Raw genomic sequence first — 16,454 nt, 5'->3', positions numbered from 1 at the left:
CTTGAGTCTGTGCTGGAGGTCACACACTGCGTTGCAGCAGGGCTTCCTGAAGGTGGCGTGGATCCAGGGTGCCTGGAGTCAGGCCTCCTGCCACTGGGCCATTCTGGGCCTGTTACTTCTTACCAGAGTCTCTAATTGACCTTAGCCTCTTAGGCTAGGCTTGGTCTAGGTATTGATCCCATTCTTTGAGTTTAGCCTCTTTTGTCTTGTAGTTCACTTAACTTAATAGGCCTCAGTATACAGTTGTTCCAGTTAATTAAATTCAGGGAACATTTAAATTGTGCATCAGTGGCAGCATTGTCTAATCTGACAGACGATTTGAGGAGTTTGCTTTTAAAAATTACCTAACACTTGAAATTCCTTTTTTTTTTTTTCGTTTTTTGGGCCACAGCTGGCAATGCCTAGGGGTTACTCCTGGCTCTGCACTGAGAAATTATTTTTGGCAGTGCTTAGGCGACCATATGGGATGCCAGAGATTGAATCCAGATTGGCCATGTGCAAGGCAAACACCCTGCCTGCTGTACTAGCACTGGAGCTTTGACTTGAAATTTACTTTTTTGGGAAAGATGGGAAAAGGATATTAGTGTGTGTTGCAACAATGTTGCAGTTTTACTTGATAGTCCCAGGCATTTCACTCGCAGAAGAAATATACATCTTTTTGGGAGGATCACATGACTGTCTCCGTAGGTTTTTGTGTTATGGCCTGCCCGAGAGCAGCCTGTTCAACCCCCTCTTATTAAGTAGGTTGATGTACTAACTAATGATATTCAGCCACATAGGCAGAGTATGCAAATTAACTTAGTCAACGGAAACAGTGACAAAGTCAGTTACACACCCAGAAGTATAGTCAGTTAAAGTAACAGTAACAGAAAACAACGTTTATATCCAGGCCTAGCTAGGCCTGAGATTATGGGATGTTGTATACCAACAAGTGTGAAATATAATTTTTTTTTAATGATGCTGTCTTGGGGCCAGAGTGATAATACAGAGAGTAGGGCATTTGCCTTTCATGTGGCCGACCTGAGTTCAATCCCTGGCATCCCATATGGTTCCCAGAATTCACCAGGAGTGATTCCTGAATGCAGAGCCAGGATTAATCCCTGAACATCGCTGGGCGTAACCCAAAAGGTCAAAAAGAAAAAAAAGATGCTGCCTTATTTGCCCATATGAGGAGATCAATAAAGTAATGCCATATGTGCATTATAGACATTTTTATGATCATGTTCTGAAAGTTTTAGCACTCAGTATGGTTTTTTTGGGGGGCGGGGGGAGTTTGGGCCACACCTGGTGGTACTCAGAACTTTCTTCTGACTCTGCACTAAGGGATCACTTCTGGTGGGACTCAGAGGGCCCTATGTTGTGCTGGGATCAAACCAGCTGCATGCAAAGCAAGCAAGCACTGGTCCTGCTATACGATCTCTCCAGAACTGAATATAATTTTTTAAGCCTAAAAGAAACGTAGTAGTAACTATTTTTTTTCTATGAGACTATATATAGCAGAGAGATTTATACAAGTACGAGTTAGAAGGAAAGATTTGGATTCACTTCCTACCCCAGTATGATGAAAAGTAAGTTAGTCTGTAGGAATAAAAGCTTTCAAGGAATCTTTCAGCTACTATCAAATATATAATTCTTTCAGATACTAGCTCTTAAAATCAGGGACTAGAGTGATAGTACAGCGGGTAGAGTGCTTGCCTTGCATGGGGTGACCCAGGTTCAATCCCTAGCATCCCAAATAGTCCCTCAAGCCCCACCAAAAGTGATGCCTGAGCGCAGTGAGCATCACTAGGTATGACCACCCCCCCCCCAAAAAAAAAAACAACTAAACTAAAACCCAAGCTCACTTGGGGCCGGAGCACACAGCCGACCTTGGTTCAACCCCCGGCATCCCATATGTCCCCTAAGCACCACCAGTTGTAATTACTGAGTGCCGAGCCAGGAGTAACCCCTGAGCAATGCTGGGTTTGACCCAAAAAGCAAAAACAAAACAAAACAAAATCAAAAAAACAAACAAAAAGAAACAAGCTACCTCTTAAAATATACAAGCCAGCCTTAAAAGTATCAGAATAGGGGAGTGGGACTAGAGAGATAGTACAGCAGGTAGTGCACTTGCTTTGCATATGGCTGACCCGGATTCAGTTCCCAGCATCCCATATGTATGGTCCCTGAGCCCACCAGGAGTGATGCATGAGTGCAAAGCCTGTGCATGGCTGAGTATGACCCCAAAACAAGCAAAAAGAATCAGCATAATTCTTTTGAAAGGGTATTTTCTCAAAGTATTGTTTTCAGGGGAAAACAAATACTAGTTGAGACTAACGTTTAGAATCATAATGTCATTCTTTAAACCAAAATGAGTTAGTCATAAAAATCATCACTTGTATTTGATTTCCTTTGAAAGACTTTATAGTACACTTGATGAAATCATGGGAAAATTTCCAAAATTGTATCAAAATCAGAGGAGGGGAACATTTAAAATAAAAACTCGGCCATGTGAGGTTTTTTTTTTAATTCATATATTTAGAGTTTTTAAATCCTAACATAACTTCCTTGTATTTATGGGGAGGCTGTTTTTGAAATGTCATCAACCAAACTATGAAAACAATGAATTTCACCTCCTATCAGGAGAGAGCAGAGCATGTTGTGGAAAGAGCCTCTGGAACTTGTCAGCTGGGCCAGTCTGTGCTGCTTCCTCAGACACACCAGCCTCCCTTCCTGTCTCTCCCACCTCCTCCCCTCACCAGAAAGGCGTCCTCTGCTCTGAAACACTGAAGAGAAGACTGTCTTTGGGAGAAACCTGATGGCTATTACTTTTTTACTTCCATCTCATAAAACAAATCCCTATAGACCCCTGAGTTAAGAAATGGTATCCAATGGTTCCTGATTGCTGATAATATAAATCAGAATTTTAAAATTCAAGAAATTTGAGTGTCTTGTCTACAGGCCTCTCCACATTAATATTTTGCCTTGTTGATGGAACTAAAATGAGAGCTGAGATGTAGAGAACATTGGCAGGGTGTGGTTTCAGCTCTTGAATGTTGTTTCCACTAAAGTGCTGCTTTTACTTAGAAATGTGGGTGCTGATACTGTATTTCCCTCCATGTGACGATTCTGGGAAGGTGTAGACATGTAAACTTATTTTGTGAAGCATTTGGAAGGAGCCTAAGGATGCCTAGTTGTATAACGCACTGTTTGCCACAGTGGGCGATCCCTCCTCCCTGGAGGAGGGATCTGAGGGGTAGTGTCCTCTGCGGGCAAAATAGAGCAGGGGGGCTGTTTGTTCTCTTAAGAAGGTGAAATTCAGTAGAATTGACATCTGTACCTATATGTTCATTCCAGCACTGCTCACAATAGCCAAAATCTGGAAACAACCCGAGTGCCCTAAAACAGATGACTTAGGTTAAAGAAACTTTGGTACATCTACTCAGTGGAATACTATGCAGCTGTTAGGAGAGATGAAGTCATGAAATTTGCTTATAAGTGGATGGTCATGGAGAGTATCATGCTAAGTGAAATGAGTCAGAAAGAGAGGGACAGACATAGAAGAACTGCACTCATTTGTTGAGTATAGAATAACATCACATGAGGCTAATACCCAAGGATAGTAGATACAAGGGCTAGGAGGATTGCCCCATAGCTGGAAGCCTGCTTCATGAGCAGAGGGGAGAAGGCAGATGGAATATAGAAGGGATCACTAAGAAAATGATGCCTGGAGGAATCAGTCAGGATGGGAGATGTGTGCCGAAAGTAGATAATGAACGAAACATGATGACTCTCAGTGTCTGTGTTGCAAGCCATAATGCCCAAAAGTAGAGAGAGAGTATGGGGAATATTGTCTGTCATTGAGTCAGGGGGAGGATGGGAAAAGGGGGTATACCGGGATATTGGTGGTGGGGAATGTGCACTGGTGGAGGGAGGGGTGTTTGATCATTGTGAGATTGTAACCCAAACATGAAAGCTTGTAACTATCTCACAGTGATTCAATAAAATTTAAAAAAAAAAGAAGAAGAAGAAGAAGAAGGGTGAAATTCTAGGAGAGCACTGAGGGATCGTGGTAGGTCAACTAAATTTTTGGGAACCTCTGACATGAGTAAATAGAAACATATTATTGGGTAACAGGTGCAAAAAGTGGGAGTTCTCTCCTGGTACTTTAGGAGGGTGGGAAAAAATATTTAAAGATTATTTACCATCACAGTACCAAAAATAGCTGCCTTCTATAAGAATGTGAAGGCAATGTCTTTAAAATAAATATCCAGAGAGATAGGTAAGGCAGATTCAGTTCCCTAAAGGAAGTCCGAGAACATACTGTTTCTTTAAAAAAAAATTAATTCTGAACTTTGGGGTCAGAGATATAGGACAGCAGTCAGGACTCTTGCACGTGGCTAATGCAGGTTCCAGCCCTGCATCCCATATGGTCCCCTGACCCCCTCCAGCTGACCCCTCAGAGCAGAGCCAGGAGTAAGACCTGAGTACTGCCAGATGTGGCCCTGAAACCAACCAAACAAAAAAGCATTTTTAGCTTTCTAGGAACCATATCCAGAAATAATGGTGGTGGCAGTCCTCAGGTGCAAGGGGGCAGACCCAAGGCTCTCTGCATGCAGGGCTCCTTCGCCTGCACACAGCCCAGGCCTTGCCCGGTGGAGGGGAGGTAGCGGGAGCACTGGCGTTGCACTGTAAGCATCACCACAAATGGCCTCCAGGTGCCGCCCAGGGAGCAGAGACAATAGAAATGGAGCTTTCCCCCTTCACTTTCAGCAGCGGGAGGAAACCCTAGCTTTCTGCACCCCCCTACCCAGAACCTCTTGATGAGAATAAAGTGAACTTTCTGTGAGTCACATAAGTACCTCCTCTACAGTAGACAATAAACTTTCATTAGTATTTCCAGGCCAAAGGGCTACACACACACACACACACACACACACACACACAGCTAGAGGCATCTGTATTTAGGAACTGCACACATACACACACACACTGTGCTGGAGGCATCTGTATTTAGGAACTGCTGGGGAAGGAGCCAAGGCATCTGTATTTAGGAACTGCACACACACACACACACACACACACACACACACACACACACACTGTGCTGGAGGCATCTGTATTTAGGAACTGCTGGGGAAGGAGCCATGATCGGCTGTGTGCAAGGCAAGAGCCTGACCCACTGTACTATCTCTCCAGGCCCCAGATTTCCCATATGTTAACCCATTTAGTCTTATGCAATCCCTGTAAGGCAGATCCCTACAAAACGATTTATGCACGTTTTGCAGATGAAGACACTAAGTAGAGTAGGGTCAGGTCATTTGCTCAGGGTCCCAAGGTGAGTAAGTCATAATTTGAACCCAAGCATTCTGCCTTCACAGTTTGAGCTCTTGGGGGCTGGAGTAATAGCACAGTGGGGAGGGCATTTGCCTTGCACATGGCCGACCTGGATTTGATTCCCAGCATCCCATAGGGTCCCCCAAGCACCACCAGGCGTGATTCCTGAGTGCAGAGCCAAGAGTAACCCCTGAACATCGGTGGGTGTGACCCAAAAAGCAAAAAAAAAAAAAAGTTTGAGCTCTTAGCCTCTGAACATAGTAGCTCATAGCAACACGATATACCTGAAGAGTCTAGCTGTATGCTTGATTTTGGAGTTCTACACTCTCATATGTCACCAGAGGCTTGCTCTAAGTTCCCTAAAGAAATAGGTTCCAGCTGATGCAAGTTTTAAAAAAATAAGCTATTGGCTCTTTTCTTCCCATTCACATACTTAATGATTCCCCCAGCCCTAGCCCCAGCCCTGTATATTTTTTTTGAGCCACACCCAGTGGTACTCAGGGCTTACTCCTGGCTCTGTGCGCTGTCAGGACTTGGGGATGCTGGGAATTGAACTCGAGTTAACTTTTGTGCAGGGCAAGCTCCCTACCTGCTGTACTATCACTGTTCTCCAGCCTCACAGCTTTTTGTCTACTTTCCATTGTTGCTATGGTGGTGGTGCTGGTGTCTGGGGTTGCACCTAGCCTAGTGCCAGGGATCATTCTGGTGTTATGAGGATTTCACTCAGCTGTGTGAGGCAGTGGCATTGCCAGGGATGGATCTCAGGACCTCACATATGAAAGGCAAGTCCTCTACCACTGGGCCACATCCACAGGCCTTTTATCTCTACTCTTTACCCAGCCACCTCTCTGCTTGTGTTTTAGCCTTCCATGGAATGTTGAGTCTTAGATCCCAAAATGAGTCTTAAAACTAATGTAGAACATTTGTCCATTTTTTCCAATGAGGAAACTGAGAACAGGAATGGTAAGGTAAGGGTACTGACTAGCTAATAGGGGCAAACCTGTATCACTGTATCACTGTCATCCTGTTGCTCATCGATTTGCTGGAGCGAGTACCAATAATGTCTCCATTGTGAGACTTGTTACTGTTTTTGGCATATTGAATACACCACAGGTAGCCTGCCAGGCTCTGCCATGCGGGTAGGATACTCTCGGTAGCTTGCTGGGCTCTCCAAGAGGGACAGAGGAATCAAACCCAGGTCGGCTGCATGCAAGGCAAACGCCCTGCCTGCTGTACTATTGCTCCAGCCAGAGGCAAACCAGGCTTTGAAATTTAGTTTCTAAACTCTATAGTCTTTGCATCACTTCATGCTTACTGCCTGCTGGCTCTGTCTTCAGCCAAGCATGAATCTGCAATTTGATTTCTAGATGTTTTGTACATCTAGGAATATATATATATGTATATATATATACATATGTGTATATGTATATGTATGTATGTAATGTGTGTGTATTAGAGAGAGTACGTTTCTTTTTGTTTTGTTTTTGGGCCACACTTGATGATGCTCAGGGGTTACTCCTGGCTCTGTACTCTGGAACCACCCCTGATGGCACTGGGGAACAACATGGGGTGCCAGGGATCAAGCTCAGGTTGACCAAGTGTAAGGAAAGCACTTTATCTCTCTGGCCCCATGGGCATTTACAATTTTTAATTGAAGCACCCATTTATATTGAGAAACTCTGGGATAGTTGGCATATACAGTGAGAGGTGGATCTCTCTGTATGTCTGTATTGCATAGTTGAAATTTTGTGCATCAGTGGATGTTCAGGAGTAGGTTAAAAGGGATCTTGCAACTTCAGTGACCTTTGAGAAATGCAGATTGTCACTGACCTGATGAAGCTTACAGAGTCCAGGCCAGTACCCAAGGAGAAAAAGCTCTTACTTCAAAGAATGCTTTCCTTTTTTATTTGCAAAGAACAAATGTGGTTATAACCCACAGCCAGAGAGAGAGCTCGAAGGGTGGGGCACATATTCTGTGTGCAGGACTCTTGGTTTTGGTTCTAGATCCTCATGGTCCCCTGAACACTGTCATGTATGACCCCCAAAATAAAAAATGAAAGTGAGATAACCAATTGAGTTAATAACAGCTCTGCCAGCATAAGCACATACCAGGCACTGTGCTGCGTTCTCTGCCTTACCGTTTTCTTAGTCTTTGCAGCAGTCAAATAAGCAGTTTCCAATTTTTATTTCCCTTTCAAACTATCTCTCTGGACCAGAGAGATAGTATAGCAGTTAAGGCATTTAATATATTAGTTCAGTCCTTGCCATCTCACCCCCTTGTGGCCCCCCAAGTCCCACCAGAAATGATCCCTGCGCAAGCACAGACTGGTAGAGGAACTAAAACAAAAAACAAAAATAAAGATGAGGAAACTGACTGCATTGAAATTGACTAGCATAGTTTCCTTTGCATTGCTTCAAATACACACCCTAGGTGCAATGGTTTCTTGGGTTCGTCTCTACCCTATGGTGTGAGATTGGCTCTGGGTATGCTGCCACCCATGTAAGAGGACCTTGACCAAAGGAAGTCAAGACTTCCCTGCTCGTGCCCAGGGTGCTAGAGGAGGTGCTCAGCCAAGGGCACTGCTGGGAATCAGCCTGGTTAAACGTTGTGCGTACTTCAGTGGAGGTCATGGGGAGCTTGTCCTGCACTTGACAGACGTTTCTTGGGCACATTTTTAATAGAACCGCTCCTTAGGTGGTACTTTTGAGGGTTTTGTGAATTCAGTCTGCTCATTTGATACTTTTCTCCCTGTAGACATAATTCAGTTGTTCAGACTTCTAGGAAGTGAAGGTTTCTTTTTTTCCATTCAGTTGGCGAGTGCATATTGAGACCCTGTTGGCCAAGCAGTGAGCAAACCAGAGCGCCCCTTCTTGGGGAGCTGGTTTTGGTTTTGTTTGGTTTTTTGCTTTTTTGGGTCACACCTGGCAATGCACAGGGGTTACTCCTGGCTCTGCACTCAGAATTTAACTCCTGGCGGTGCTCAGGGGACCATTTGGGATGCTAGAATCGAACCCAGATCTGCCACATGCAAGGAAAACACCCTACCCGCTGTGCTATCGCTCCAGCCCCCAAAAGAGCTGGTTTTGGCTCTTTTCTATGTATTTCCTTTTCCTTTTTACCCAAAGGGTAAAAATGAGGCCTCATAACCTTGGCACTGGATTCCGCACCAAGGGTGCCCTAGACAGGGGCAGGGGGTCCCTGCCCCAAGGGACCCATCCCTGGCAACCGACCTCCGCTACCCCACCGCCGCCATGCTCTAGGCTGCTTCCCACACGCTCAGACCAAGCCTCACACATGAGAAGACATATTCCTGGACCACGCGGCTGCTTCATCATCATAAAGGGGGAAAATATATATATATATATATATATATATATATATATATATGCCTCTCAGAGAGCCCAGCAAGCTACCGAGAATATCCCGCCTGCATGGAAGAGTCTGGCAAGCTCCCTGTGGCATATTCCATATGCCAAATACAGTAACAATAACAGGTCTCATTCCCCTGACCCTGAAAAGAGCCTCCAATCATTGGGAAAAACAATAAGGAGAGGCTGCTAAAATCTCAGGGCTGGGACGAATGGTGACACTACTGGTGCCTGCTTGAGTAAATCGATGAACAGCAGGATGACAGTGATGACAGTGATACAGTGATTTATTTATTTAGTCCTAGAAAGAGATTTTCTTTTTTTTTTTTTTTAAACTTTTTATTAGAGAATCACTGTGATGTACAGTTACAGACTTATGAACTTTTGTGTTTGCATTGTACTCATACAGTGATCGTTTACCCATCCCTCCACCAGTGCCCATTTACCTCTTCCAATGATCCCTGTATCCCTCCCACCACCCTTGCCCCATCCCATACCACCCCACCCTGCCTCTGTGGTAGGGCATTCCCCTTCGTTCTCTCTCCTTTTGGGTGTTGTAGTTTGCAATAGAGGTATTGAGAGGCCATAATGTTTGGTCTACAGTCTACTTTTAGCTCGCATCTTCCAACCCAAATGGGTCCTCACGACATGTATCTCCCTCCCTGCTCAGGATTTCCAACCACATTTTACTTGGTGTTCCCTTCTCTATCTGAACTGACTTTTCCACCAGCATGTGAGGCCAGTTTCCAAGCTGTGGGGCAGACCTCCTAATTTTTTTCTCTACAACCTTTGGGTGTTTTGACTATACTTTTTTGCCTCTCTGGGTATATTCTCAGTAGTGGTATTGCCGGGTCAAATGGGAGCTCAATTTCTAATTTTTTGAGAAGTGTCCTTACTGTTTTCCAAAAGGGCTGAACGAGGTGGCATTTCTACCAGCAGTGTAGGAGAGACCCTCCTCCACACATCCATGCCAACAGTGGTTGCTCTTGTTCTTTTAGATATGTGCCAGTCTCTGTGGTATGAGGTGGTATCTCATAGTTGTTTTGACCCACATCTCTCTGATGATTAGTGATGAAGAGCCAAAAGTGCTCTGCATCACTAATCATCAGAGAGATGCAGATCAAAACAACTTTGAGATACCACCTCACACCACAGAGACTAGCACACATCCAAAAGAACAAAAGCAACCGCTGTTGGAGAGGATGTGGGGAGAAAGGGACCCTTCTTCACTGCTGGTGGGAATGCCGACTGGTTCAGCCCTTCTGGAAAACAATTTGGACGACTCTCAAAAAATTAGATATTGAATTCCCATTTGACCCAGCAATACCACTGCTGGGAATATATCCCAGAGAGGCAAAAAAGTACAATCGAAACAACATCTGCACATGTATGTTCATCGCAGCACTGTTTACAATAGCCAGAATCTGGAAAAAACCCGAATGCCCCAGAACGGATGACTGGTTGAGGAAACTTTGGTACATCTATACAATGGAATACTATGCAGCTGTTAGAAAAAAGGAGGTCAAGAATTTTGTAGTCAAGTGGATGGGCATGAAAAGTTTCATGCTGAGTGAAATGAGTCAGAAAGTGAGAGACAGACATAGAAAGATTGCACTCATCTATGGTATATAGAATAACAGAGTGGGAGACTAACACCCAAGAACTGTAGAAATAAGTACCAGGAGGTTGACTCCATGGCTTCGAGGCTGGCCTCACGTTCCGGGGAAAGGTCAACTCAGAGAAGCGATCACCAACTACATTGTAGTCGAAGGCCATGTGGGGGAAGGGAGTTGCGGGCTGAATGAGGGCTAGAGACTGAGCACAGCGGCCACTCAACACCTTTATTAGAAAGAGATTTTCTAACCTGTGTACAGAGACTCTGTTATTAAGAGATTAATGACCTGAATACAGTGACTGCCTGCTCCAATTTCCCAGGCATGTTAATGGTTGTTCTCCGTGAGCTGACCTAAGAGTATTTTCTTTGTAAGTACCTTCCAGGCACCAGAAAGCCCCCTGAGAGCCCCTCTGCCGTCACTTTCCTGCAGAGAGCCCCACTGGCTGAGGTCTGTTTTTCTTGAGTTCAAGTCTATATTTATATTTTGTTTGAGAGGTTGGACTTTTTCTTTTTTTTTTCTTTTTTTTTTTTTTTTTTTGCTTGTTTATATTTTGTGTTTTGGTTTTGGCTTTTGGCCACACTTGGAAGTGCTCAGGCCTTATTCCTGGCTCTGTGTTCAGGGATCATTTCTAGTAGGCCTCCGATGACCATAAAGGATGCCCCAATGGGATCGAACAGGGGTCACTGCTTAGGTTAATGCCTAAATGCTCCCACCTCCCCGCCCCGCCTCAAAAAAAAAAACAAAAAAACCCACTCACAAAGAAGAGGTGTAAGGCTTATTGCTGGCTCAGTGCAGAGGTGCTCATAGTGGCCATTGGGAAACTATTTATGGTGCTGAGGATATAACTGGGATCAGCCACATATATGGCAGAAATGCCTTACCTCCTGTACCATATCTCTAGTCCCAAGGTTGGTTTTTTTTTTTTACTAATTAATTTTGATAGGGGAAAGTTTGAATCACACCTGGTTATGCTCAAGTTCTGTTTGTTCCTGACTGTGCTTAGTGACCTTGTGGTGTCCAGGATCAGTCACTGGTTTCCTGTGTGCAGACCATACTTTCCAGCTTAGAGAGCTACCTGTCAAGCCCTGGTTGCATCTTAAGTTGCATTTCTTGGATTATTCATGGTGGAATTCTTTGCATAAGTTTTATAGACCATCATTATTATGTGTATTACTTGTTCATATTCTTTATTCTTTAAAATATTTGTATAAAATTGGAGTTGATTGTACATTAGATTTCTTTGTTCTTCATTTGCAAATATTAGTCAAATCTCTTTTTTATTTTGGCGTGCTCAGAGCAGTGCTCAGAGGTTACTCCTTTCTCTGTACTCATGAAATATACATGATACAGCCTTCTGCAGCCCATTCCTGGTGGGCTCGGGGGACCCTATGGGATGTTGGGGATCAAATCGGGGTTGGCTGAGTGCAAGGTAAATGCCTTACAAGCTGTACTATCACTCTGGCACCAAATCTAGTTTTATTTAAGTATCTTCATTTGTATCTTGCTCATGAAGCCTTGTTCCTAAAATTATAAAAAGTTTATAGTACAATCAGTAGAGTATTAGTTCTATACAGTAATCCAGAGTTCAATCCCTGGAACCACATGAGATGCCCCAAGCCCAGGGATGATCCCTGAGCACAGAGCCAGGAGCTTGCACCGAGCATCACCAGGCATGGCCCAAAAACTGTCCAACAGACAATCATCTCTTGCTTTCCTGTTATTTTTCAGTCTTATCTATTTTATCTTTAGTTAATATAGAATTTATTTGAGTGTGTATAGTGAAAAATCAGGATCAAATTTCATTTACTTTCACAGGTTCCAATATAATTTACCCAATCACGCTTTTCTTCACTGAATTTACTTTGGTCTTTAATATATGTTGAATAATCTCATATGTAAAGTCATGTGTCACTTAATGATTGGGAAAATGTGTCATTAGATGATTTCATCATTGAGGGAACATCATCGAGTGACTATGTAAACATAAATGATACAGCTTCCTACAGCCATACTGCCTAGCTTATTGGGACCACAAATGCATAAGTTCATCATTGACTAAAACTGTTTTTAGAGCCAAGGGTGTGGCTCAGTGGTAAAGTGCATTCCTTGCATGTGTAAGCTCTTGAGTTCTATTCCCAGTATGGCCCAGTGAATTTTTTTTTTAATTTTATTGAATCACTGTGAGATAGTTACAAGCTTTCATGTTTGGGTTATAATCACACAATGATCAAACACCCATCCCTCCACCAGTGCACATTCTCCACCACCAATATCCCCAGTGTACCCCCCCTTTTCCCATCCTCCCCCTGCCTCCATGGCAGACAATATTCCCAGCACTCTCTCTCTACTTTTGGGCATTGTGGCTTGCAACACAGACACCGAGAGGTCATCATGTTTGGTTCATTAACTACTTTCAACACACATCTCCCATCCCGACTGATTCCTCCAGCCATCATTTTCTTAGTGATCCCTTCTCTGTTCCATCTGCCTTCTCCCCTCCGCTCATGAAGCAGGCTTCCAGCTATGGGACAATCCCTCCTGGCCCTTGTATCTACTGTCCTTGGGTATTAGCCTCATGTGATGTTATTCTATACTCCACAAATGAGTGCAGTCCTTCTATGTCTGTCCCTCTCTTTCTAACTCATTCAGTGAAATGTTTTTAAGCAACATGTTAACTATAGATATACATAGTTATATAGATAGACTTGAATATATTCCCTTTTTTATCATTTCTTTATTAAGAATTTTGTTCCTTTCTTACAGTCTTTCCCAAAGTGGGTAATAACCATACCACAGAGGGAACCTGAAATTGTCCAGCAGATAGTAGTAGCCGTAGGTCCTATTGAGAGTTACTTTCTATTTGCCTTAAGAAGGAAAATTTCTGGAAGGGGTACTGAGTTATTTTCTGAAAAAAAAAAAAAGTTTTTGAACAAAAAGGGTCCAGAGAGATAGCACAGTGGTTGGGTTCTTACCTGGCATGTGACTAGCCCAGGTTCAATCCTTGATATGCCACGTGGTCCCCGGGGTCTGCCAGGAGTGATCCCTGCACATAGAGCCAGGACGAAAACAAAAAAATTTGAAACCTAGTGAAGGAAGATCAAGAAAGAACAAGTACCTGGGTTTGTGGGGGAGGGAGGCATACCTGGTGTTGCTTAGGGGTAACTCCTAGCTCTGCACTCAGAAATTACTCCTGATGGTACTAAGGGACTATCTGGAATGCTGGTGATCTAACCTGTGTCAGCAGCATGCAAGGCAAGCACCCAACTCACTGTACTATCTCTCAGCCCTCTGTTCTTTTTCTTTTTCCTTCACTAGGTTTTCTTCCCCCACTTACTTTTCAAGGGTTTTTATTAAAAGCAAATATATATAGGGCCAGAGAGATAGTCACTGTCACTGTCATCCCGTTGCTCATAGATTTGCTCGAGTGGGCACCAATAATGTCTCCAGTGTGAGACTTGTTACTGCTTTTAGTATATCAAATACTCCATGGGTAGCTTGCCAGGCTCTGCCGTGCGGGTGAGACACTCTCAGTAGCTTGCCGGGCTCGCCAAGAGGGGCGGAGGGATCGAACCCAGGTCAGCCGCGTGCAAGGCAAACGCCCTACCCGCTGTGCTATCGCTCCAGCCCAGAGAGATAGTACAGCAAGTTTTTGCGGAAAAATACTACAATTCCCAGATGTCTTCCAGGCCAGCTCTTAGTAGGACTCAGGTAGTCACAACCCTCTTTTTTAGTGTGTTTTTGTTTCAGGGCCACACCAGATGATGCTCAGGAGTTACTCCTGGCTCTACACTCAGGAATTACTCCTTAAAGTGCTCAGTGGACCAAATGGGGTGCTGGGTATCAAACTGGTCAGCTACATGCAAGGCAGGCACCCTACCCACTGTACTATCACTCTGACCCCAGGTCACAACCTTTACACCTTGCACCCTCTGTTCTCATCCCACCACAACTGGTGTTTGGTACTTCCTGTTGCCTCCTAACCCTCTCTAAATTGTGAATGCAGTACATCCACCTGATATGGTAAAAATTATAAATAAAGCATAGATACAGTGTGCAAGAAGGGATGGCATCAGGCCTGGCTCTTATTAATTTTCTTTTTCCTTGCACCTCAGTGCTTTGGAAACTGAAACACTACGTGATTATAACATGCTCTTTTGATTATTTATGCCTCATTATGTGTCTGTTACCCAGATTCTTGTATTTTGGCAATAATTTGATCTCTAATTAAGAACATTTGAAAATATTCCAGAAGAGAAATAATAACTTTGCAGTCTCAGTGTGCCACTGAAAAACTTCGGGGTTTTGGTTATCTGTCTTAGAGGTTTCTCTCAAGTCAAGGTGCCAGTCTGCTGTGGTTGATACTCTGTCTGCCTACAGGCGGCCTGCCAGCATGGGAGGGACAAGTCGGTGGCAGCTGCCTCAAGGAAATACAGGTTCTTTATGAAGGAAAGAATTGGACATTAAGAGGTAAACTTGGTGAAGTATGTATGCAATGTACATCTGAAATTTACGTAATTTTTTTTCTTTTGTTTTGTGGGAGTCACCCCTGGTAATGCACAGGGGTTACTCCTGGCTCTGCACTCAGGAATTACTCCTGGTGGTGTTCAGGGGACCATATGGGATGCTGGGAATCGAGCCCAGGTTGGCTGTGTGCAAGGCAAATGCCCTACCCGCTGTACTATCACTCCAGGTCCCTAATTACGTTTTTTAAATTTAGGAGTACTGTTATTTATTCAGCCATTGATTAAGCTGATTGAAGTGGGCATGAACTTCACATTTAAAAAAAATTTTTAGTTGAATATTTATGAGATAGACCATTACAAAAGCTGTTTATCATTGGGTTTCAGTCACACAATGATCCAGCACCCATCCCTCCACCAGTGTACATTTCCCACTACCAGTGCCCCTCATTTCCCCACCACCATCCCCAACTCCCCACCCCCACCCCCAGCCTCCCTCTATGGAAGACTCTTTTCCTTCTTGCTCTCTCTCTTTTCTCTTTGTGCATTATGGTTTGCAATACAGGTGCTAAGAGGTCATGGTGTTTGTTCAGGGCATTCGGTATTTTTATCGGGACAGTAAGGCTGGAGTGGCTGCTTTGGGGTGTGGGTGTGACTGCTGAGACTTCTCGAAGTACAGGGAGGTGGGGGGAGGTAGCCCATCCTGACCCCAAAAAAGTCTGGAGATTTTTTTTTTCTTTTTGGGTCATACCCAGTGATGCTCAGGGGTTACTCCTGGCTCTGTACTCAGGAATTACTCTTGGTGGTGCTCGGAGGACCATATGGGATGCTGGGAATCAAACTCGGGTCAGTCGTGTGCAAGGCAAACACCCTACCCGCTGTGCTATCACTCCAGCCCCAAAGTCTGGAGATTTTAGTCACAAAACCCACACACCAGAATTTTCAGCAGATTTTACCTTGGTAAGGTCCATCCTGAGACGGTGGATTCAGGCCAGGAATATGGCAGCAATTTTGGACTGTGGAAGCAAACAGATGCTGGGGGCTCTGCTTGGACAGGTCCCAGGCCAACCCACTCCCCTTCGATTTACCCAGTCTGTTCAGCCGTGCTCGGGTCTGATCTCTCTCTCTCTCTCTTTTTTTTTTTTTTTTTTTTGCTTTTTGGGTCATACCTGGTCATGCTCAGGGGTTATTCCTGGCTCTGCACTCAGGAATCACACCTGGCGGTGCTCAGGGAACTATATGGGATGCTAGGAATAGAACCTGGGTGGCTACGTGCAAGGCAAATGCCCTACCTGCTGAACTATCACTCCAGCCTGGCTTTTGATCTCTTTCGAGATTATATTTATGGGTCTCTAAAGCAAGGCCAGTAGTAGAGTTTACAAGGTGGTGCTGGAGTTGGTTCATGGGGGTTGACTGCCAGTGCTACCATGAGTATTGGGAAGTGGGGGGAGGTAGCCCACCCCAACTCAGAAAGTCTGGAGATTTCAGCCACAAAACCCACATAAAATTCTAGTAGAATTTTAGCAGGTTATATCTTGGTGAGGTCTGTCCTGAGACAGTGGAGTCAGACCGGGAGTATGGCGGTGGTTTTGGATTGTGGAAGCAAGTGGGGAGCTTGCTTCCCAAGGAAGCTGGGGCTCTGCTTGGGTGGGCCCCAGGCCGACCTGTCCCCCTTCGATATACCCCAGTCTGT

The 16,454-nt window shown here is 44.4% G+C and overlaps 1 protein-coding gene across 3 annotated transcripts in view; it reads left to right on the top strand.

The window, feature by feature from the left end:
• The window catches only part of C5H6orf89 (chromosome 5 C6orf89 homolog), a 44,758-nt gene that overhangs the window by 14,942 nt on the left and 13,362 nt on the right, over positions 1-16,454 (top strand). For 2 of the 3 annotated variants that reach the window (XM_055140219.1, XM_055140218.1), the window contains exon 4: positions 14,679-14,768. The exons of the other annotated variant lie outside the window; for it this stretch is intronic. In XM_055140219.1, coding sequence (XP_054996194.1) covers positions 14,679-14,768 — 90 coding nt within the window. The remainder of the gene's footprint in view (positions 1-14,678; positions 14,769-16,454) is intronic. 3 annotated transcript variants of the gene reach the window in all.

This window comes from Sorex araneus, chromosome 5, assembly GCF_027595985.1.
Source record: "Sorex araneus isolate mSorAra2 chromosome 5, mSorAra2.pri, whole genome shotgun sequence".
Lineage (NCBI taxonomy): Eukaryota > Metazoa > Chordata > Mammalia > Eulipotyphla > Soricidae > Sorex > Sorex araneus.
This window is presented reverse-complemented; position numbering and strand designations above follow the sequence as displayed.